This window comes from Neolamprologus multifasciatus, chromosome 6 (assembly GCF_963576455.1).
Source record: "Neolamprologus multifasciatus chromosome 6, fNeoMul1.2, whole genome shotgun sequence".
NCBI lineage: Eukaryota > Metazoa > Chordata > Actinopteri > Cichliformes > Cichlidae > Neolamprologus > Neolamprologus multifasciatus.
Window position 1 is genome coordinate 32782480 of NC_140444.1, and position 24562 is coordinate 32807041.

A 24562-nucleotide genomic window follows, 5' to 3' on the forward strand; every position below is an offset into this window, starting at 1 on the left:
CAGGTTGACCCTGTTCAGCTTACTTAAATCAAAATACTTTCATTTCCTCAATTAGAAAATTATCACGTCCACGTTACTCTCCCTGCACCTGTCAACTGTGTTCACTGTTCTTCTTTTCACCATCCAATACTCTCGTAACTAAAATGCGGCGCTGATTCTCTGAGGCGGACACACACGTCATTATCACCTCCACATTCAGCCCTCATGAATCAGAACAAGTGGGAGATGGATGGAAAAGAGAGGGCAGAGAATCCTCGACCAACATTCATAAACTTTTCTCTTTCTTACTCATTCATTCTGGTCTCCTCTCTCTCATAAGCTCTTCTGTGATGTCGCCCATCAACAAATGTTTAAAGGAGAAATCCAATCACGTAAAGTGTCTACCCTTGCTCTGTGGGTGATGCTAACTTCATCGTTTTAATGTTTGTGTTTCATGCAAAAGTCACTTTAGTGACTGTATTGGAGATCTCCATCCCAGGCAACCTAATCGCACAATAATTGACCTATTCTAGTTTGTTTCAACAATGATTTTCAGCTGTAAAACGTAATGACAGACCATTACCAGGACAATAACAGGTAAATTCAGTTTAACGGTTGGTTGTAATGGAACTTAAATCCGCAGCTGAGGACTCCTCAAAGTAAAGACAAAAGGAAAGGTAATGCTGGATACAGGGTGTTCCTGTTGTCACTACTCAGTTGCTGACTAAAAATAAAAGACGCGCACCAGATAAGAAGTTGCAACGCGCGTTTGCGTCCATATAAAAGGCAGTGTTTTTGTCCGCCAGAGTGGGATTTTCACGGCACATTCTGCACCACCTCTCTGTGCATTCATCATTTGTTTGAAGCCAGCTCACCTCCTGCAACCACTTTTCCGAGAATACGCGTTTCTTTTGTGGTTCGGACTCCTGACATTTCTTTGGAGGTGGAGGAACACCAAAGTAATTGCTTAAAGGAGCTTCTTCGACATTTTTAAGAGTTCTGAACAAATGTCTGTCCTCCTCCAGAAAATCTTATGTATGCAAACGCGCGTTGCAACTTCTTATCTTGTGCGCGTTTTTTATTTTGACAGCGAATGCGCACCTGCGGACCACTTATGTGCACCCCTGGTTATTTAGCTCGTCATATTGCAGCCACAGAAATTCTTTTGTCCATGAAACCATAAAGCTGCACTTTCTTTTTGCCTTATAGTCTGATTTGTCATAACTTTTCCGTTTTGTGGTAAGCTTTTCTTTGGCTGTCACTTCTTCACCCTGACCTGTCTTATTTGGCTCAGCAGAACTAAAATATATATCCTGCTGCTTTTACACACGCACTCACACAACGCTCAGCGATTCTCTGCGCGATCAACCTCTCACATGTTTAAGCTTGCTGCTGGAGATTTCACTTGTCATGTTTGCATAGTAAGCTAACGATTGATAAGATGATGTCAGAGGAATTGGTGCGCAAATTATCGTCACTCACCAATCACTGCTGTCGCTCTCTATACACAGTTCGCGCGATTGCAAAGTGAAAGCAAAAAACAAGCGCAAATTCAAACGCGATTTCAATATGTCACATATTGACAGTGGCTCACCGATGCCAATGACATAATTACTCAGCTACATTTCCGAAAGAATGCAAAAGCATTGACATATATTTTTCCTTCCTATGACAGCCCGACGGGCAGGGCAGAGATAGATTTTGGTAGCCCGACTGGAAAAATCGCTAGCCCCGGGACGTCGGGCTAGCGATTTTGCGAGCCCTGCATCCCCCAACTCTCTGTGAGTGGCACTCATGGCCATTGATCAGTGGTTGTTGATCAATGTTCATGACGATTTGCATATCATGAAACTGCGACTGAAAAATTCTCTTGGATGAGTGGCAAAACCGTTCTCCCACTGAAAACACTACGTCCAGATGAACAGAATCAACTGTCTGGCATTATCATTTTACCTGGTTTGCTCTTACCTCTACATTACAAACAGACATTAAATTTTACATAATGGGATCTTAAATACTATTCATCACTATAATGAACTTGCAGGAAAGTGCTAAGAAGTGCTTGACTTTTAAGCGATGTTCACATTGGAAGGGACAAAGTTTCATTATTGCTGAGCGTGGCCTGCTACACTGTCAATGAATTACTAACAAAATATTGTTTAACCCTCTGAGGTTGAAGATGTTAACTTCTATCTTTCGGATGCAAGCAAAAAGCACTTTTCTGGAAGAAAAAGTTTTGACACGTCCATTAAATTGATTGATGTTCTTTGACTCCTGATTGCCAGAACGTAGGAGAACAAGTTTAACAAGAACATGATATGTAGCACAGGGATAGGGTCAGAGGTGACAAAAGCACAGACATCCTTTATTTAAGTAGTATAGATACTAGTATTAAAAATACTCTGGTAGAAGATGAAGTACCAATTCAACTTCTTTACTCAAGTAAAATAAAAAAGTACAGTTCTGAAATGTACTCAAAGCAAGAAAGTAAAAAGTAGCTCTTTGAAGGACATTACTACCAGCTATTCTTTTGCGAAGGACATCGCACTTTGGGGTTATTGGAATGTGTGTGCACTGTTAGACATAAGATGCATAAATTATGTATTTTTGGTTCTTTAATATCTTTCTATGCAATAATCCACAGAAATGGATATACTAACAGGATTGTCACATCACTGGATGTTTGGCATGCAGTGATGTGAAACAATATCTTCTCTTAAATGAGTCAAACCTAAAGTAACGAGGCTGTTCTGACAATCTCAGCAGTAGAAAGTAGATATTTGTGAAAAAAAATGCATGTTTGTTACATGTTTGTTACGTCCCACCTTTGGTTAGGGTTATCACCGATAAGGCTTACGTGCTTCATATTATCCATCAGTTTGTGTGTGTTTTACAAATATGGAAGCATATGACCCACTGAAGTCTTGGAAAAAGCTGAACCTTTATTTGTTTGCAGGTGTCGGTTTTTAACTTCCATTGAAAGTGTGACTTGAAGCCAACTGCCTTTTCACAATAAGAGCCACAACAGCTACACTATTGGGACATCTAGTATATGAACTAAGGAAGTCTCCTTTAAAGTGGTGAATGTTATAGTCTCCTCCCCCACAGACTGCTGCAGGATACGATACATCACAAGCTAGGCTATGCCTGTTACTATGGCGACATGCTGCTGCTCTGATGACACCTCTGGACAGAGGATGTGGTGAGGAGTCATAAAGACACTCCATACCTGTAGAGTGTTGTCTTAGTGTCGCTTAAGATGTCGCAGCAGTGTCAAATTAATAGAAAATTATAAATGTGTAACAAAATCACTGCTAAAGCGATCTGTCACCTAAAAATGATCTTGAAAACATTTCTGAGGACCATAAAACTCTTTATTAAGACATTTAAGACATTCCTACTTTTAAGATTTTGAGTACTGAATGCTTGAAGAAACAACTTCAACTATTCAACCTCAACTATGTAACTTGAACATTAATAAACAGTCACATAACAGTAAAATCTATTGTTTAAATATACAATTTAACTCCCTTTGTAGTGCAGTAATTTAGTTAATTGAAATAGAAACAATAATATAAAGATTAAGAAATGAAGATGGAAAATAAAAAAGGAAAAAACTGCAACCCTAGATAATAAATAGAGATTTTATAACTACAAATATCTACTGAGTTGTGCCATATACTTTCAACATAAAACCCTAAAACTCTCAAAAAAGGTGAAATAGAAGTGATCAGATTGTGCCATATTAAAATATGCTTTCCCTACGTGACTAAAAAAATATTCCTGCATACAGATGAATTTACAGCACAACATGTGTCATATGTTTAGAAAAATTCAGAGAAAGAAATTTAACTGCCAGGTTTACTAATATAAATGATACACAAAGTAGGTCATCATATTAGTATACCTCGTATACAGCCAAAAATCTGACCTCACAACTAAGCTTTACAATGATTAAATTCATGATTTACAGACATATCACATCACTATCCACCGGCCTTGTTATTTAAGGCTAACGGGTTAATAAACTCAGTTTATTTCACCACAAACTTTGCATTTTCTTTGTATTTCTAATTATAATTTTAAGTATAATTTTTTACGTTTATGGCACTTTCAGGCCACAGAAACTTTTTCATTTATAATTTTTAAAAGAAGAAAACCTTAGCTCCCACTTTAGTGTCAGGACTGTGCAGTACAATACAAACCTTACCTTAGGTTTATATAGTTATAAGCATAATGTATTGACGCAACACTGGTAACTGACATTATATAACTGCTTACATTTTAGCTCTGCAAGCAACCAGTGGCTCTTAAGATGAAACTAAAATTTGAGAACCTGACTGACGCTAAAGTTCAGACTTTACGCTACAAAGGAAACACAATGAAATTTTAACTTTTTAAGTGTTTTCTCTTAACCAACTGGTGCCTCAACACAGACAAAATCAGTACAGTGAAAATAAAGAGATGAAGACACTGAAAAAGGGTTAGAAGAAAGTAAAAGATCAGAACAAACAATGCAGACCTGAAGTGTTGTTGTATAGCCGAGGCCGGTTTATGCAGGTAATACAGGAACAAAAAATCTGTTAGTCAGGCTTTTAAAGGCTATCCCGAGCTGCAGAGCGCCAAGGCTTAGTGGCACATTAGAGAAAATAGTCCCTTGTAATTTTATGTTACATTGGTGTGCAAAAATCTTGAAGCACCTCTCATTTCTTCTTATTTTGTTTCCAAGCAGCTACACTTTCTTGCGATATTTTAAAACGCTCTTGAACAATGGTGCTCCAGACTTTCTGAGTCTTTCATTGCACAGTGGCTGCTTTTTCACTTATTTTCAGAGGAATGTTTCTTGTGTTTGTTAAGCCAATTATCACTGACCTGTGAATCAGCACAGTGTCTACACATAACTGAGGGAAAAAACAATTTTAAATTGTATTTTTTGGCAAAAACACAAAATTTGATCCCATTTCTTTATTTGCGTCTACAAAATAATTATGCCAAGAATAACACAGCTTAACAGACATAAACTAGTATTTTAGCACCACCACCTCCCATTCAGTTACTTTCATTAACGGACAAAATCCCAAAACTCCAATCATGTCTTCCTACAACCTTTTGTTGTGGCTGTAACCAACCTGTTGCCAGCACACAACTTCTAGCTGGCTAATACATCACATAAACATTCTTACCGATGTAAACTAAGAGAAATAATAACTAAAGGTAAGATGTTCTCCCAGTAGGTTGTTACCTTCAGGTAATCCCAACAACTGTGGTCAGGAAGCGCCTTTAGTAACGCATAAGATAATTTGAATGAGTACTAGATTAAAAAAAACTACAACTCATTTTTCTTATTAAAAAAATGTTCAAGTACACCTTTCCACATCCTTTCCTGTTTTTGCATAAAACAAGGAGACATCAAAAAATTATTAATAAAACAAATAATAATATGCTCTTTGTAATAGATTGCACTGTTGTCAAAAATCAATCGTATAGTTCAAAATCTAAAACAACAACGTCTTGCTGAGTCGAGGAGTACTATCTGTTAACTTATTGTCCAAATATGTTAAAAATAACAAAAAATACGAGTTGTTCTGAGCAATATACCCATTGTGCAAAGTTTGAAACATCTCTGACATACAGCAATCTTCTTTGAAAGCTTACACAAACTTACATAAACAAGGACTGCTGGGCCTAACCTTTGCACTGCTGCATTTTGTTGAAAAACATGTTTTAAAAAGTGCAATAATGCATTCCTAATTTCTGCACATTACCAAATGTTCATCTAAAAAAATAAACTGTAACAATGTAATGTATAAATCTCCGTTGGATATTCATCACTTGATGCAGTTTATGAATGGATGCAGTATATTTACTTCCTGTCTTTCTTAAAGTACAACAATTTAAGAGAACGTTCTTGATGCTTTCTAATGAAAACACCACACCGTGCATGCATTTTCCTCCTCTCAAAATATAAACGACGCAAAAGGTACAGCTGCAAAAACTAGACACCCAAAACAAAAATCCTATAAAATACCACCTGGCAGTGCGCTAAAAATAAGAAAATCTGCCCAAAATCCTGACTTTAACTCATTTAAATACATGTAAATTTTCCATGTAATAACATAAGAACAATGTAAAACAACAGTCTGGTCAAATGAACTTGATTGTTATACATTCAGTTTATACCAAGCACATTTTCCTTAATGATTAATTATATGAATAAATAAACCTCCGGTTTCATACATTTCGGCTGTATTTTCCTTAAAACTCAGCATGGAGCCTACACTTTGGGGAGCACTTCTGTTGCCATCAGTTTACTATGCTTGTCAAAAGTGTTCTCCTACTGTTGCTACTTTCATTAGTGCTCCTCCTCCTCCTCAGAGCCCCGAGGGTGGACAGTTATTATGAAATTATTTGCTATGAAATCCAACAAATGTGTGACTGTGTTCTCACTGTGCTCATGAGAAAACATCATCTGGTCACTAATGTATCATCTGTAGAAGGTGGATTTTGTACACAGCGATCGGGACTCTGTTCAATCAACCCACTGCGTGAGGAGAATATTATTAGTGAGATCAGGTAATAGCCCCAAACACACAAGTGAAAACAAAAGTTAAAAGAACAAAACACCACAAAGCATGTTACAGCTTCCTTCAGTATCTATAGGAGCTCCTCTCTGAAATGAAGCCTGTGTGGGCCCTCAGTCGGCTAATTCAAACCCATATTTGACAACATATATGAACGATTTGAAAAGTGGTGGCCTCTGTAGCTAACTGTGTATCCAAGAACAAAGTTATTTTTCGTTTTTACGTCTCCAACTCACCCAAGACACTATGCGGAGAATGGTCTGAGGCTGCTGGAGGAAGGTGACGGGGTCGAAGGCTCCTCCGGCTTTCCCGGCTCCGTATGCCTGCATCCCCTCCATGGTCCTCCTCCTCCTCTCTCTCCCTCCCCGCTGCTGGCTCAAAGGCACAGGGTGTGTGGAGCACCGGGTAACCGAAACGGAAAATCCCCGAAACTGCTCCCTATCACCACTACTGTACTACCGCTGAATCTGCACGGCTGGGATGCGCGTCTCCCCCCACCCCCGGTCTCCTTTGGCGCCCTGTTCTCTCGTGCTGTTGGTTTTAAATGTAACCTCTAATATTTCTCCGTTATGTGTGGGTAAAGAAAGCTTTGTGATGGTGCTAGATAGTGATGCTTTCTCCCTTTAGTTCAGCGCAGAAGCCGGTGGCGACCCGTGAACGCGCCTCCGTTGTCACGCCTCGGACGGAGCGCTCCTCGTCAAAACACCCGAGTAAAAAAAACAGAAAGAAAGAAAAACAGCGACGTACTCAGGACCACTACAGAGAGTCACGCGCTCTTCGTTTATCGACGGTGGGCGGAAAAACAGTGATTAAACCAGAACATGATATTAACTTAATCAACGTTATATGATAAAGTGTGAGAGCTAAAAATAAATATTGGTAAAGGGTTATTTTGTGTGACAGCACTTATTAAAACACTAGAATGCTTCTACACGAATAAACGACAGTATAACAGTACCACCACCCAACGTTGAACTCCATGATTGATGGTGCCGTTGGTAGGTGCAATAAATTCCGCCCTCTAGCGGTCTTACCGTATATTGCCTGAATATGCAAGGACCTCACGCTTGTTTTCTCCTTCAGGCTTTATACGTGATATTGCTCTGTTCTTCAACAAGCTTCATCAATCTTTTGTCAACTCGGCTTATTGGTGTTATAAATGGTTGTGCACACTGGTGTTTACGTTTGTCCACTGTTTCAGTAAGTTCTGTCTAACACACTCTGCAAAAGTAGCGTTTTGCTTCCTTTACGTCCTCACAGAAAGCCAATGAAAACGCGATTACGCGATTACGTCGACGCCGGCTGGACCAATGAAACAGCCCCGTGGCTGGTTGCTAAGAGACGCTTTGTGTCCATGTTCCTGAGGCTGCACGGAGGATAATCCAACGCATATGGACCGATAAACAGTGAAACATAGCTCGATTAGCTTCAAGAGAGTTTTACCTGACAGAGACCGGAAGTCATCCCATATAATGGTCAAGTTAAGGGCGAGATGTCTGCTGGTCGGTAAGGTTTTCAAAGCGTCCCACCTGATATGTAAGGAACGGGGGCTAAAGCTAGCCTTTTACTACAGAAACATCCCCAGCCACAGGCTGTGTCCTTATTATGTTTCAGATTCAACCTACGAAAAATACAAGCCTGATACTATTCTAAATGTGAAAGATGATGTTTGTTGGGTCTATTTTATCATGTAGCTACAGTCATTTAGCTTACACAAACCCATCACTGCCGAGTGACGATGTTTCAACTTACAGAAATGATGGTGAACCAGACACTAAACTCTAAAACTCCCTGATAATGAGGGGGGTTAATTACGAATTCTGTCGAGAACGAACTCCTTAAACACAAATTAAACTATTAATTATTAATTCACAAAAACGACACCGTAAACACAACCACAGGTTATTATGTTTGTGTTCTTCCGTGTGTGTGTGTGTGTGTGTGTAGGAGATGCTGCAGTGGGCAAAAGTGCTCTTTCTCATATGTTCTACAGCGATGGCACTCTCTTCCAGAAGAATTACAGCATGGTGAGAGCATTAACACACAGTCACTGAAAGGCTCATGGTTTGATCCCATAAGTAAAGTGAGTCTTCATACTTTAGATCAGATGTGTCCAACATAAGGCCATCCTTTCATAAGTTTTACAGCTTTTCCTATTAATGCAAAACAAAAGGAATTAACTAGGAGATAAACTACTGAATGATAGAAAAGTGCCTGTTTTTCCCCCACCATCAATAGAAATATGTAACAAAATCAACATTTACGGTACTGTGAGTTAACAAAAAATGTGTTTTGTAAATACAGGACAGTTTGGTGAGCTACCACAGCTCTCTATGTGATAATTTGTAGTTAAACATCTTTACAATGACAGAAAGTTTCGCTCGTTAGGCCCACGTAAGATCAGCGTGTGGTAATAATATGAGTTTGACATCATTGCTTTAGACTAATCTGTAAGGGTTAGGACAATCTTTTGTGTGGCTCATTGGTCATTTCATTCAGTTTATACAGTGGGGGTATCCGTATTCTCCTGAACGATAGATGTTGCCATTTCCATATTGCCACTGGTACAGGAGAAGTCAAAACCAGAAGCATAGAAGTTATAAAAGCATATTCCTTTTTTCCCCCTTTTTTTGTTGCAATATTTCTCTGCATAATCTGTGGATCTCCGAGCTCATGTACTGATATATCATTAAAATGGCAGAAAAAACGGCACTCATATCTTCAACCTGCATTGGTTGGATTCCCTGCAATGCCTCAGCTTCCAAAAATCAAAAGGTACTTGGCTGGTCGGAGCGACACTCAGGTGGTATTGTAGGCAAGTGGATGTGATGTCAGTTTGACATCATTTTTGTCACCTGGCAAATGGCGAGCTTTATTGATGTTACCATGGTAGCAATCAGTGACACCGGTCTGGACCAGCGGCAATCAACACTTGGCGCTTTACACGTGTATAGACATGTGTATATGAAGTTTGGTTTATCTTTAGATAGTTTATATTAGGGGTGTCAACATAAGACTTAAGACTTTGGCCCCTAAGACCAAAGTCTTAAGTCTTAAGTCTAGGGGCCAACATAAGACTTTGGCCCCTAAGACTTCAGGGGCCAAAATCAGCTTGGAAAAGATTCCAAACTGGCCCACTAGAGGGCTTTGAAAAATTTAAGATAAGGATTAAATTTAATAAGTTTAACAGCTTTTCCCGCTGGTAAAGACCTCCCCCGTGGCCATTCATACTACACCTATACCATTTAATTACTTACTTAATTACTGTAAGTGAATAAGTAATAGATAAACGGTTAAATTACAGAAAAGTTTCAGTTTTTCACTATTGACTGTTGACTTTGTTTTTGTTTTGTTTGGTCTTTATCGCATAGAAAAACTGAGACATAATGTTGAAATTGCTCTTTTTTTTAATATTAAGATTTCTCCAGGCTTAAATGTGTAGTTAGAATTCTTTACACAGACAGAAAGGATTTTTTTCTGGTTTGGCTCACTGAAGATCAGAATTAGTTGAATGTGGCAATGTAAAATGAGTTTGGCATCCCTGGTTCATATAGAGGAGCTGCTACACTTTGTGTATTTAAGTACACAAAGTATAGCAAAAGTATATACACTTGGTCCGATTCACTAATTTTGTTGTGTAAGGATGAATGTGAGGCTCAGAGCGTATGTCAGCATGCCTTTCAGTTTTTGCACCAATGTACCAGCTATGGATATGTCCTTCAAGCAGGCTTGAACAAAGTATAATAGAATGACTACTTGTCTGTGACATCTGCAGCAGTCCACATCTGAGAAACTGCCCCCTGGTGTAGCACTGTCACATAACACAGAGAAAGCGAGCCCAATGCCAGAGATACTGCAGTGTATGTGGGGTAGGCAGCATAACATGTCTTATAACAGTAAGTAGGGATGTGTTGTACTCCATTCACACAATCAGCACAGGAATGGAGCTGTAAAACAAGTTGTTCAGGGATTTACAGATCGGGGTGTACTCCGTGACTAGGCACAGGCTTATGTTTTTGTATTCAGGCTGGGTAAGTGAGGTGAATTGGGTTTGAAGGAGCAGCTCATGAAGTGCAATGCTGGCACACTGCCAGCACAGAATAGATAGTAGTTTGTAGGGAATAGCGTTATCTGTGTGCTGTGAAGTGCTCAGAAATCCAGGCGTTCAGTCCTGCCTGACACTGCAGCAGCTAATCAGCATGTAATTGGCAAAATGTGCTTCTTTAGTAGGCACACTTGTTCTGATAACTAGTATTAACCTTCCTGAGACCCATTAAGGTCTTAGAACTCTACATGTATTTATGGATATAGGCATAGCAGTTAAGCAGTGAGTAACCGTGCACAGTTAATCACATGTAGTCGTTTACTTCAGATTTGCTCAATCAGTCAAGAACTGTAGAATTTTCAAATTAATGAAACAGTAAGATGTAATTATACATCAATAGCAAATCAACATGTCTAATATTAGTCATAGAGGACTATGTTTATATTGCATGTAGTTTCTTTAGTGGAACTTCTTGCAGGCTTTTCAAGGACCTGCAGAGGTCTTTACTACAGGACTCACTGAAGTGCACAACAGCATAATGTAGCAATTAATGCTGACGCAGAGAAGGACTAATCTGCATTATTTATGCTAATCTACACGAGAAAAGGAACCATGTCATTAACCTGACTCTGTGATATATGGCGGCGTGGCTGTTCAGCGATTCCCTCAGTTTTCTAAAGGGCTAGGGCACTGCGAAAGTAAGAAAGTGTAGGTGCGGTACATGCATTAACTCGTGAGCATGGATATATAGTCATGCAGGTTTCTCAACACACAGCCACTCACATTTAGTGAGTTTACCATAAAGTCGTGCAGTGGTTATGGTACAGAACAGGTTGGTGTATGAATTACTGGACAAAGGCCAAGTGTGCGTGTGCGAGTGTGTGCGCATGCATGCGCCTGTGTGGTTGCTCAGATCTTGCTGTGTCAGCAGTTTTGGGGCTTCTGAGGTGACAGGAACGTCGATAATTAATACAGCAGGATTCTGGAAAGCCACCAGAACAGGTACTTAACTAACAAACACACACACCAGCATACACACAAAACAACAACAGGGATGAGTTTCTTCATACTGCATAGGCTTAATACAGTAGGCACTTGTTTGTGATGCTGTGTGTGTCTCTTCACGGTGAACTGGCGGGTCATTGACAAAGTAGAAAGAGGCTGCAATTGGGAGGCCTTTACAGTTTGTAATGGCCTAGCATGCACGATTGCTGAACGCCAGGTCAAACTATTAGACATCCTTTTAACTAATGCAGCTAATATGAGTAGATCTAAAGAAATGATACAGGTGGAGCTGTGTGAAAATCTTCAAATACATAACAAACAGGAAAATAAGAAGAGAAGAAGTGATGCAACTTTGAAAGTAAGTGGAGAGAAATTCAGGTCTGCATTTGTGCCAGTAAATCAAGGCTCTGTGTCCAGTTGACACCACTTTATTAGCTGAATACTCTGAAAGAAATGCTCATGGGGGATTGCTGGTCACAGTCTTTGCTGTTGCTATGCAACTGTTAAAACACCTATTTGTAGCCAACCGCTCGCCTGATATTAGTTGAAATATTTTTAACTTCTTAACTCACTTGGTGTAAAGTGCTTCATGTAAAAGGAACTTGACTTTTGGGGAAAAAAATTGAAGCTCTTAAACCACGAATTATTCATCCAGAAGTTACTTTGTATTTTCAAGAGGGTAGTAACAGTGAAATGTACAAATTTGGCTTAAATTCGAACATTTGCACAAGAAGTATGAATATTTCCATCTACCGAGCTTCGCCCAAGAGGAAGAACCCTTACTCAGGACTGTTGAACACGTTAATGTTCCCTCTCGTTCTGACTCCATAGACCTTTCTTTGCTTCTCGTTACTTTGAACAGTGTTTTGAGTTGGGTTGTTTAACAAGACTCTTTGCACTCCTGTAAAAAACTAAGTACGCCCATTGATTCAGTAGCTTGTTGAACCACTTCCAGCAGCACTAACTTGAAGTAATCATTCTCTGTATGACTTTATCAGTTTCCTGCATCATTGTAGTTCAATAAGGAGAGATCATTAGAAGGAACTGAACATGATTTGTCGATGTAAAGAATTCAATTTGAGGCATTTGGCGGCTAGACTCCGATGACCCATCACAGCAGAAGAACATCCCAGGGATTAGGACAAGATCCCCCGGAGTCTAGACTCTGGTGGTGGAGATGAAGCTGGAGGCTTGAATAGGGCCTGAGTGACTAAGGAGAGGCGGTGATGAGGAGGAGGTGGAGTAGACGAAAGCATCTGCAAAGGAGAATGACAGATACGCAGTGAGATTTAAAGTATGTGGAGTGAAGGCTGATTGGCCTAAAGAAGGCTGGCAGAAAGATGATTGGACTAGACCAGTGATGTCACAATCAGCTTGACAGTGTGGGAAAGTGGAAGTGATGTAAAGCTTAGATTAGCCGCCAATACCTGGCAAGCATATAGATGTGTGACTACAGATCTCCCTTATTGAACTTATGCGTAAGCTTCAAAATAATTTTTCCTTTACGAGTTTGCTTTAGTTTATTGAGATTTGTGACCACTTGTTTTCTTACTTTGGCCACAGTATTTCAATTGGGTTGAGATCTGGGCTTGGACTGGGCCATTGTGCAACCCCTTGATTCTTTATTTTTTCTGTCGTTCTGCTCTAGATTTCCCAGTCATCTCCACTTTGGTCTCTACTGTCCAAAGGATATTGTTCAAGACAACTTGTGGTTCGTGGAGATGCAACTTTGCAAACCTAAGCTGTATTGCCATGTTGTTTTTAGAGAAAAGAGGGTTTCTCCTGGCAGTCCTTGCAAACAAGCCGTACTTGTTCAGTTTTTATTCTGTCATGAACTTTAGCCTTTAGCATGCTAGCTGAGGCCGGTATAATCTGAGATGTAGCTCTTGGGTTTTTTTGAGGTTTCTTTGAGGTCTGCACAATCTGACCTTTGGATGAATGGAGTGAATTTGCTGGGGTGCACATTCCTGGAGCTGATTAGCGTGTTTTTACAGGGATAGGATATTTTAAAAACTGTAAATGGACAACAAAGTATTTACAAGGTCTTTTACTTCTACTTATTTTATTCCAGATTCTTCCAATAGCTAGCTTTGCTGCAAAAAAAAAAAAAAATTCCTTTAGAGCAATATAAATTAGTGTCATTTTTAAAAATGTTAACTGATATCATGATTGTAAATCACCGATCCCTGGGGTACTCCACAGGTGACCTTTCTAATCTAATACCAGTAACTCTGTCCCACAGCTTTCAGTTTAAGATTCAAATGCTGATGGAAACAGGACACAATATGTGTTTCTTTCATGGGGCTTAACCGGTGCTGTGAAGGGTTAATCCTTCTGCAGACACCCAAGTCATCCCTCGTGTTCTTCAACTTTTGATTTTGAAGGGTAGCCGAGGCTGTCAGCCATTCTGCTCACGTCCTCCTTTGAAAATGTCAGACAGCCTGTTAGCAATATTCCAAGCTTATTTGCTACTAATAGGCTCTCATTGACATTCCAGCAAGAAGCTTCCTATGCATCACACCAGCTCATTAGACTGCTCTGAAGTGGGACTGCAGCATGGTCTGTGTGTGTACTGCTGGATGCTTGTTATGAACTCTGCGTGTGTATGAATTGGGTAAATGTTGGTCGGAGATGTGTGTGTGTGTATTTCACAGAGGCAGTGAGTGTCCATGGTGCGTTTGTGTGTGCGTGTGTGTTTGCAGGATTTTAGTCTCTTGCATTTGACATGCCTCGTTAAGTGTGAGCTCAGGAGATCAGATCAATTTAGAGTTAGATGCTGATGTGAAGAAACCTCAACTCACTTCTTCAAGGTCATCACTGATCTCATACCAGCGAATAGTTGGAGGGGGAAAGGCAGCCTGCAACTATCTGGTCCATTTAGGATTTCTTTAGATCTCGTAGCCTGTAAAGAAGGTGAATTTGTGATATTGCCCTGCCTCTCTACTGCCTGCACATTATCTCCTTTAACAGCTACCTCTGTTTGCTCTGTACTAAAAGATCCCAACTACCTTCAGCAGTTTGTTTAACATTAAGACAGTTTGACCAAAGTTCAAATAGCTGATGTTTCCTGAACTGTAGTTTGGGGCAGATTCAAAAAACAGCTGCCTCCACCTGGCAAAGGAGGACGAAGGTTTACAGCCACTACAGCTCTTTTTGTGTCGTTCTTATTGTTTTGAAATATTTTTGCAGCTGCTTTTGTGTGACGAACATTCAACATTTATTTTATTTTATTTTATTTTATTTTATTTTATTTTTTGTGTCCCGTTTGGATCTTTAGCCATCAGAATTGTTGTCTTAAGGCCAAGAAAGATGCCAAGCAGATTTATTTTACCAAGTGGATCATCATGGCCTTGCCATATTGGTCCATTTGATTGACCTTTATTATAATTATGTATTTATTTTATTTTCGGTTGCTACAAACGGGACAGACATGACTAGGGGACAGGACAAGGAGAAAGAATGAAAGAAAGAGAGGGAGAGAAAGAAAACCAGAGGGGAGAAGAGACGGTGAGAAAGGGGGGAAGAAAGAAAGAAAAACAAACAAAACACCTGGATCACCTGTATGGAGAAAAAAAAAACAGAAGAGAAAGCAAACAAAAAAGAGCAACATAATAAATACAGCACCATCACAATAAACTAGCTAGCAGTAGATAACAGTAGATACTAAATATTAAACGATATCGTGCAGCACGCAAGATAGACAGCGCACAATGTGCTTTGAGGCAGCAGCCAAGAAAGGTGTAGTCCGCGTCTGTGAACACCCGTGTGTACACCTGTGTGCACACCTGTGTGGATCAGCATGCTTGTATTCCAAAGGTTTCTCCATGTAGCGATCTGCTAGGGAGTGTGGGGAGCCATAGCCCCGTCCCCCAGGGCATGAAGCAGGTATGGAGGAGATCCAGGCCCCAGACAACCAGACAACATTCATTTTAGTAAACAGCTATACCAGCTATTTGTTTTGACAAAAGAGAAAAACTCACACTGACTGTTTCTGTGTTTCTTTCACATAAACAGTCAGTTTTTTTTCTCTTTCACAGTAGATATAACTCTAAAAAAGAAAAAGTTACAGTTTTTCTTTTTCTATTTTTTTTTTTTTTTAATGGCCTCTGTTGACTCCCGTTTTGAGTTAATGGCCAAGTTGTTTTTGCTTTGGTTTACTGTCATGTCAGTTTTGGTTGCTGTTGCAGCTGTTTTTAGTGAAATTGTTCTAAAAGTCCTTTGTAAAATACTTGCTTACCTCTAAATAACAGCACAAAGTAGGGAGCAAGAGCTTAGAACATAGTGGACCATCAGAAGCTAAATAGTCAGATAAGAAAAAAGGAAACTGAACATGACACATATGTAGATCAGCTCAGTATGGCTACAAACAAATGCTACCATAACATTAGGTTATTTAAAGGCTTAAAATACTTTAAATTCAATTAAATATAGCGCCAAATCAGAACAACAGTCAACATGTATTGACATTTGCCATACACCAGACTAGACAGTGGTAACTCCCTGACAACAAACTTCTCTTCTCTTCTCTTCTCTTCTCTTCTCTTCTCTTCTCTTCTCTTCTCTTCTCTTCTCTTCTCTTCTCTTCTCTTCTCTTCTCTTCTCTTCTCTTCTCTTCTCTTCTCTTCTCTTCAGCTGTTGCCGATTGTAAATGCATTTTGACAGGCATGCCCATAATGTGACAGAAAGAATGATTGTTTATGACAAAGGCATGCCAGATCCATCATGAAGAGGTTTATTTTAGCTTTACGTCACATAACTAATTTAACATTTGTAGCCTTTTTTTGTTTGGCAGACAACAGGCGTGGAGCTGCTGATGAAGTGTATCAACATCCCAGCGACCAATGACAGCGTGGTGAGTGCAACCATGTGCCTGGAATCCATTGCAGGACTCTAGGTGGAGGCTACATTTTGTTGAATGAAGCAACAGATATTAGCCACCCAACCACAGCTTAAAGTTCATCTCTCAGCCATGGTTGTAAAAGGCTGATGGAGTATTGTCGTCACCCCGCCAAGTGGGTTGCATGGACACTTAAGTTTGTGAATGCAGTAACTAGAGAACAAGGCCGTGTAGGATTTTGAAATTGATAGTTGTGTCGACTAGGAGGCTGAGGGGAAGCACTGGCAGCCGCCAGTCTGTTTTTAAAATGCTGACAGTTGGAATCCATCACTCAGTGTGGAAGAAGCTTTCCCAGACACATAATATTGTTATTTCTTCATCTGAATTCAGTATGCTATTTGGCAGTATTGTAGGTCTAAGATTAATGTCCTTATAAAAGAAAATGTGAAGTAATTTGGTTAACTCCCGTGAATAACACTCGTCCGTCTCCCCCTTTCTCTGCTTTTGCTCACCAGGAGCTCTACATCATAGACTCTGCAGGGAAGGAGACATTAGTGGATTCCTGTGAGAAGATGGTGAGACTCGTTCCCTGGATTTTTTTTTAATCTGCATGATACTAGATAAATTCATCATCTAGAGCTTCACCTCCTGTCATAGTAGAGTATTATTTGATTTGCTACACGAGTAGAGAAAAGTAAGCTGATGTGGGACCAATCATATGTCTGTCCCACTTCCCTCATTCCTTGTATATAAAAACCAACATTTCCCACCTCATCACCACTCGTTCCTTTCTGTAGTGGGGGGAACCTTCGCTGCTGTGCCTGGTTTTCGACCTGACCAGTGAGCAGTCTTTTGCTAACTGCAGCCGCTGGCTGGAACGAGTCCGTGCTCATTGCCAGGGTCTCCATGTTCCAGGTAACACCTCACAGAACATGAAATTCTGGGAAACGGAAAATAAAAGGGAGGGAAATCAATCAAGACCACTGTGGTCAGGAGAAGACTGATATTACCAGCTGCGGTAATTTTAATATGGTCACAAGTTTCTGCTCTGAGACCCTCTCAGCTCCAAGATAAAATGAGTATGTCAAATTGAGGTGGCTTCCAAAGTGGCTTACAGATGTGCAGCAACAGGAAGGCTAAAGCTGCATAAACAGCATGTGTTACATAAGTTGTATGTGTAGAAGGGTATCAGCTGAGCCACCTTACACATGTAACCCACTTTGCAACCCACCATCTCCCTGAAAAAAAATACATTTGAGTACAAATCTGTGAAAAAAGTTTCAAAACATTAACTCGCAAACCACAAGACTTATGTAACAAAATCTTTTAGACAGATGAAACCAAAGGGGATGTGTTTGCTCATAGTGCACAGTGTTTGGAGAAAAATGGAACTCTCAATTTGTTGAATAACTTATTGCTCTTTTTACTATTGAATCATGAGGTGTACTTAGCTTTTCAGATATTGTTTCTGCATTTTGTTTGAATAAATAAGGAATAATGACTGTGTAATATGTCAGCAGTTGCCATTGATGTGAATTTATTTCAATAATTAATGAATTGGTAAGAACCAGATAAACTGTTCCGTTACTTTAACTTGTCAATAGTTAAATAAAGACCCAAAATCTTTACAAACATCTCAAATGCATCAGTCTGATGCCATAAAAGAAGAATTCATATTTATTTTACAAATAAATTTCACATTTTTGAATTTTTTGAATTTCCTGAGTATTTGGACCCAATGTCAGCTCAGATTAGACGATAGCACACCTGATACCCATCTAGCCTGCTATTTATGCAGCTTTAGCATTCCTGTTGCTGCACCCCTTTGTTGCCACTTTGCAACCCACCAAAAAAAAAATACATTTAACTACAAATCTTTAAAAACAAGTTTCTAAGCATTAACTGAACAAACAACAACACTTCTGGAATAAGTCTTGAATCTGTGTTTATATGCATCTCTAAGTGCATCTTTGTGTTTGCGTGTGTTCCAGGTGTCCTGGTGGGCAACAAGTCAGATCTGTCTGCTAGAAGAGAGGTACAGGCATCTGTGGCCAAGGAATGGGCCCAGAGTCAGGGACTGGAGTACCACGAGACCTCAGCTGTGAGTGAGCTTATCGCGCACATCGACACAGCGTTCATGGCGGACTTTAACAGTTCCCACATCTGAAGGATGAACTATGCAGGAAAATATCCCATTCTTTATATCTTTTTATAATACAGTGACTACTGCCTGCATTTCTGTCTGTTCATGTGTCTTTTACAGAAAGAGATGGAAAACTGTGATGCTCCTCTCCTCTGTTTAGCTCGGGCCTTCCATTCTCTGTACCGAGAGCACCGTGAGACCATCCAAAACCTTAATCCAGGCTAGACCGCCACCACCCTACCCCACTTACCACACACCTTGATTTTTCACCATTAGGAGGATACAAAGTATCTCTCCTGAGAGAATTTCATCGACTGAGGGCCTTTGAAACTCTTACAAATTCAGATAATACACAGCAAAACACTTCAACCACACAAGCAAAGGAATAGCTTGTTCAGACAGATATTTTACTATGACCACAAATAAAGTTGTTTCTCTCTGATAATCAGTGATTAGCCGTGTTCTCTCTTATCCGTGTGTTTCCTCTGTGCTCAGATAGTGGAGGTTTTCTTTCACATCGATGGTTGGGTGATTACCAAAACCACAATAGCACTTCAGCTCATTGTGGGGGTGGGGGGTGTCTGTACCTCCTTTTTTCTTCTTACAACTCCTCTTCTGTCGCAGTGGTTGTTCCTGATTTTAGGCAACGCAAATGTTTGATCTCCTCTTCTTATTTTCTGCCTCTTCCACTCGCCCTCCTTATCTTTTCTTTTTTTATTTCCTGGCGTCAGCTTTGCCTCACTTGGCTGTTTTTGTTTTTGTCTTTTTTTTTTGCATTCACTGAATGCTATTTTCTGTTTCTTCTCTTTTCCGTTCAGTTTCTTTCTCCCGCTGTTCATCTACTGCTTTCTCCCTTGCTGTGTTAACTCCCTGGCTGCAGCCCTCGCACATCATTTCAGTCATGTCCCCTGTGCGGCGCTAACAACCAGTAATCACCGTTCTAATTAGCGCTCTCCCATTCAAACCAGGTCAAAGCCATGTCCTTGTTCTTTCTCTGCCTCTCAGACCAGCTGCTACCATTCAAATGAGGGCGCACTGGTTTGAGGCAGACACAATAGTTTTTATCTCATTATGCACCACATATAATAACTGCAGCATTTACTCATGACGACTCCGTCCTGTTTTGGAGTCCAAACTCAGTCGCAGACTTTGTTTTTTGTGTGGTCTTTTGAAAATCGCAGCTGTGTTTATTCCCCAAACATATGCAGTAACTGGATAACACCTAAAGGAACTAATCTGGAAACTTTATCCCCTGCAAAATGGTTTGTAGTGAAGTTCTTACCAGAATCTGCATTAAACAACTTATAATTGTTATTGCAGCTTTTGTACTCATTGAGTGGGTGATTATAATTATAGCAATTAGGCTCTCTATCCTTCTCATTCTTTCTCTCCTTATTGTTTTGTGTCTGTAATTGGTATGTGTGTTTGTGAGGGTGTCTGCATGTGTTCTTTCTCTTTGTGCCCAACAATGTGCGCTTGCATCTCCGTAAATGTATTGTGGCACTGGCAACTGCAGTTGGCTCTTCAATGTGGAACCTGTAATGTAAGTACTTGCGTGTGATGGATCTTTGGAAGTGTGAACTCATAAACCTGGAAGGCTTGGGCTCGGTGGAGCCTTTTTGAAGCGTAATTACGTGACTGTCTTCTGTTCTTCATCTACAGAAGCTTCAAGGACAACCTGGCTTATTGTTGATACAGAAAATCGCTGTGTTCCCTTTATATTCAGGGGAGGGTAGACATACTGTAGAAGTAGGAGGTCTAAAAAAAGTCTCTGTGGAAGGTAGGTCATGGCTGCAGTAGCGGGTGTGTTCATCTTTGGACTTAGTTCTGACTGCCAAAAACTGCATTTGTCAGATGGCCACTTGAGGTTTGATCCAAAAAGATTGACATAGCTTTAGGGTCTGAAAATTAAAGCCTCAAACCTGCATCCATTTTGATGACTGCCACGTGGGAGGGGGTGGGGGGGTCCTCTGTTTCAAAAAGAAGTTGTATTTATTTTCCTCATATGGCATCATATTGCTCAAGAACTGTCCGTCATATTTGGATGTGATGCAACCACCGGTTGCTAGGGAAGGTTTGGTTGGCAGTGGTTTCTGGAGGTTGCAGAGAAGGTGCTGCACCAAAAGCTTCACAGTGATTGCTTTGGTTGCTAGTAGATTCCTATGGTTGCCTGGAGTTTTTCATGTTTCATGCAAATATTATGCAAGTAGTAGCCCAGTGATAATGAAACTTGAAAAAGTGCAACAAAAACTACAAATGGCCCACAAAAAAAGTTGCCTGTTGTCTACAGCTCTGAGACACAGCTTTTACTTTGAAGGCGAAATTTCACAAGGATTTTTTTTATCAACTGGTTGAGAAATGCACATTTTTCTCTAGTGAAAGGTTTTTCCCAGGGGATCACTGATTGGTCTGTAGGCCTGTGTGACTGGGACCAATATGACAGAAACCAGATTGCATGGATGTGATAAAAACAAAGAACTAAAAGGCTACTTATTTTAAGTGAAAGAAAGATGTTTAGTGCAAAACTGACCTCTGAGGGCTTTTATGGAGCGCTGGCACACTGAGCCAGGTGTTGAAAACAAGCCCCACCACCTCTCCAGTGGCTGCAGATGAGACCTGCCACACAAACAGGCCACAGGTGGAGCGTCACAAATCATTTTCCCCCCGTCACTGTACCAGCTTCCAGCAACCTCTCACAAACGATTAGGGAATACTCCATTTTTCCGTCACGACAGGTGGTAGCTTGATGGTCACGGACAGGCGTGTGTGACAGGGGCCTTACTCACTTGAAAATACATTGTCATGCAATAAATGTCACATATTCAAAATGGCAGAGAAGCTCATGTCATGTGGTTATTGGTCAGATGTCTGCAAAACCTCAATAGAAGTCTGTGAAAATGGCCCTTGGCTCTCTTGCTCTATGACAACAATAAACCTTTTCCTGATGAGCACAAGCCTACCTAATAATTTACAAGTTGCTGTTTCCTCGGGTCCCATTTGAAAATACCAAGATGACGACTCTGAGAGCACTAAACTGGAGGATTCACAAAGGGACTAACCAAGGGACATCATTAGATTCATTTATTATGTATGGTCTATGGTCAGTTCCCATAGAGTCCCATGTTTAAATTAGTCTTGGGCTGAGGTGATTTTTTTTTCTATAAATATATCTGTATTTTAAACTTCATTTGTGCATGAAGAAAACTTTAACTCATAAAATTTCCATGACGACACTTCCTGTCTGTATGAGGACACTCAGGGGAAAAAAAAAATCCCTAAACAGCCCTTTGAAGTTGTCAAGAGGACAATTCAAATTTTCAAACTGTGGTTTTGAGCCAGAATTTATTCACACAAACATGCACACGCACACACACCAAGGTACAGTATAACAGAAGCTCTTGACTATCCTAGAAAACCATTATTATTACTTAAACAGTATCCCTCCTGTCCTCTATTCAATTTAAATGGGGCATCATGCCTCGGGAATATCACTTAATATCATAAGACGGAGTGTGGGCTGGTTCTTATTGCTTCGGGAGACACTTCTTCATTTCCACAGATATTGAAACAGGTTTTTAGAGATCACAGCAAATGTCGAGCTCTCTTTGCTTTCGTGCTTCTCCAGCATGCTCAATCATCTTTCCCTACTAAACACAATCATTTCCTCTCAGTGATTAGTATTCATAGCAGGTTTGCTCGGCCTGTAATGCAACACAGCAGGACAGATGCTTTTCACCTTCCAAGTATAAGTGAGGTAAATGTGGTACTAACACTCCCGTTCAAAGCAGACATGTTTGCAGAAGGTAATAGTGGTCGGCTTTATGATGTTTATAGCTGTTGACTCTTCAGGGGGTCCTCAAATTTTGTGTCACTATAACATTAATGCAATTTTTTTATGGCTTTAATTATTACTGGTGTAAAACACAAGCATTTCTGTGTCTGGAGTTTGTTTGGTAATAGTTTTACATTAACCCTTCATAATTATAAAGCACTGATGATTCTCTAATATAATGAAGTATTTAATACTGTAAGTAATTCTGGGTGTTTTTTGCAGTACTTAGCAAGAGCACTGACTTTAATTGTGTCTCGTATGGGGCATAAAATTGCAATGCTGCTGCTTTTCCAAGTCGGTGAATAGTGAATGGCAAAAACAGTTCACATTCCTAAAATCTATTATTATTTTTGATTTGATTAAACTTTATTTATATACCACCAAATCACAACAGCAGTTGCCTCAAGGTGCTTTATATTGTAAGATAAAGACCCCTGCAATAATACAAAGGAAACTACAACAATGAGATCACCGCCTGTGAGCAGCAGTTGATGGTAGTGGGACAGAAAAACTCCCTTGTAACAGGAAGAAACCTCTACAGAACCAGGCTCAGAGCAGAGCAGCCATCTGCTACAACCAGCTGCAGGTAATGGGAGCAACGGAGGACAGAAGAGAGGCAGAGATTAATAATAACTAATGATTACATGCAAAGTGCTGGAAACTCAGTTTAAAAGCACATTAGGAATTGTTTAAATGTTTAAATGCACGTGATAAAAAAAAACCCCAAACAAACACATTTATAATGAAGCAGAAGAACTTAATATAATCATATTTTGTATGATATCTACTGCTAACAAATTCTATATAATAAGAATTAAGAAGTTTAATGTAAACTTTCAGTTTTTCCTGGTTATTTAGGATATAATATTACAAAATGGGTATACAGACAATTGACAAGTGTAGTTTCCATTTAAGGTAGTGTAAACTAGGGTACTTTTGTGACAACAGTTAGCAAATTTTTATAGCATTTTAGACATTTGATAAAAGTTAGAACTTTGTGGTTTCATCTTTTTTTTGTTTTTTACATTCCTTCAGTCTTTGATTCAACCGTTTGATGGTTGAAGATTTGGTTTTAGTGTTAAAGTTAGAAGAAGGATTGGGTTAACCAAACAAATACATGTACATGTATTTTGCCACTCCCCCTAAATACAGAGTGGAGTAGGGAATAGCCTCTCTATGGGAAACACTGATAAAAAAAAAAAAAACACCCTGTAAACTGCTCATACAAACTTCATCAACTTTGGCACTAGAGTCCCCAGCAACAAATTTTCCAAATTGAAGAGGATTATATGAACGGTTATTGAGATAAGTGAACAAAGAGATTTCTGAAATTACTACTCACGTGTGGGCCCACAGTGGGTAGCTGTGGATGAACTGTGGGGCTATGTGGGCAGCACAAAAACCACACTTATTCCACACAGCCCTCAAGGAGGGGTGCCTACACAGCCCCCACAGCAGTTTTGTCCTTTTGGACCACACACTTCTAGAAAACAGCAGAACATGGGCCTTCTTATACAGAAAACTCATGTGGGGCCCATGTTGGCCCATATGGGGTACATAGAAGTTCTCTAAATCTCACTTTGCCCACACTGGGCAGCACACCATGCTGGCACTGTGTTGATACGCAGACAGACATATGTCACTTGCCTAAACCGCCTTTGTGCTAGTTCCACTAGTTTCTCCAAAACTACATTTTGTCACAGTAACACAAAACAGCTGATCAACAGAAATTTGTGGATGCTGAGAAATGTGGATGAGAAAGTGTATGAAAATAAGCAGAAATTCTTAAGTGCAAGCCTTGACTGATGAATGTCTGATTCAATTTCACAGACAGTTGTCATCAGGTTTAATGCAGTGTGTTGAACTTAAAGCAGAGCCTAAGCTGCTGCATTGAAAATCCCCACATGTGCAAAGGTTGAGTAAACACTTGAAGCACTAATTGCTATGTTTGGATACAACCTAATTGACACTTTGATTACCTTAAAATGCCACCATATGTTTATATTTGAGTCAATTATGCTCGCTGTGCTCTTTTACACTTAATAAAAACGCATCAGACATGTTTAATGGTTTGACAGTGACTTCATTAAAACCGATCCACGCTCTTGGCGTAGCACAACACAGCACATCATATCTGTGG

The 24562-nt window shown here is 39.9% G+C and overlaps 2 protein-coding genes across 4 annotated transcripts in view; one reads left to right on the forward strand and one right to left on the reverse strand.

Annotated features, from left to right (window-relative positions):
* Nucleotides 1-7758, reverse strand: part of syngr1b (synaptogyrin 1b) — a 31522-nt gene extending 23764 nt beyond the window's left edge. The window contains exon 1 of one of the 2 annotated variants that reach the window (XM_085162136.1): nucleotides 6797-7565. In XM_085162136.1, coding sequence (XP_085018262.1) covers nucleotides 6797-6898 — 102 coding nt within the window. In that variant the 5' untranslated portion in view covers nucleotides 6899-7565. Of the gene's footprint in view, nucleotides 1-6796 lie in introns of both variants that reach the window. The other variant, XM_085162137.1, reaches the window with a different exon arrangement.
* Nucleotides 7759-7878: 120 nt separating this feature from the next.
* On the forward strand, nucleotides 7879-19035 carry ift27 (intraflagellar transport 27 homolog (Chlamydomonas)). Of its 2 annotated transcripts, none has more exons than XM_085162138.1 (7): nucleotides 7879-8066; nucleotides 8508-8587; nucleotides 16385-16462; nucleotides 16963-17022; nucleotides 17245-17362; nucleotides 18439-18548; nucleotides 18711-19035. In XM_085162138.1, exons 1-7 carry the CDS (start codon nucleotides 8033-8035, stop codon nucleotides 18813-18815), a joined length of 585 nt encoding a protein of 194 aa, XP_085018264.1. In that variant the 5' UTR covers nucleotides 7879-8032; the 3' UTR covers nucleotides 18816-19035. The 2 variants fall into 2 exon arrangements, with proteins under 2 accessions (XP_085018264.1, XP_085018265.1); XM_085162139.1 differs by having other exon boundaries at nucleotides 7881-8066; nucleotides 16403-16462.
* The last annotated feature ends 5527 nt before the right edge of the window (nucleotides 19036-24562 follow it).

What these genes read in the sequence shown, in the direction of transcription:
- ift27 (XM_085162138.1), top strand. Translation starts at nt 8,033, where the DNA reads ATGGTCAAGTTAAGGGCGAGATGTCTGCTGGTCG. An exon ending in GGCGAGATGTCTGCTGGTCG is followed by an intron (nt 8,067 to 8,507) that starts GTAAGGTTTTCA and finishes GTGTGTGTGTAG; the next exon opens with GAGATGCTGCAGTGGGCAAA. An exon ending in TGGATTCCTGTGAGAAGATG is followed by an intron (nt 17,023 to 17,244) that starts GTGAGACTCGTT and finishes TCCTTTCTGTAG; the next exon opens with TGGGGGGAACCTTCGCTGCT.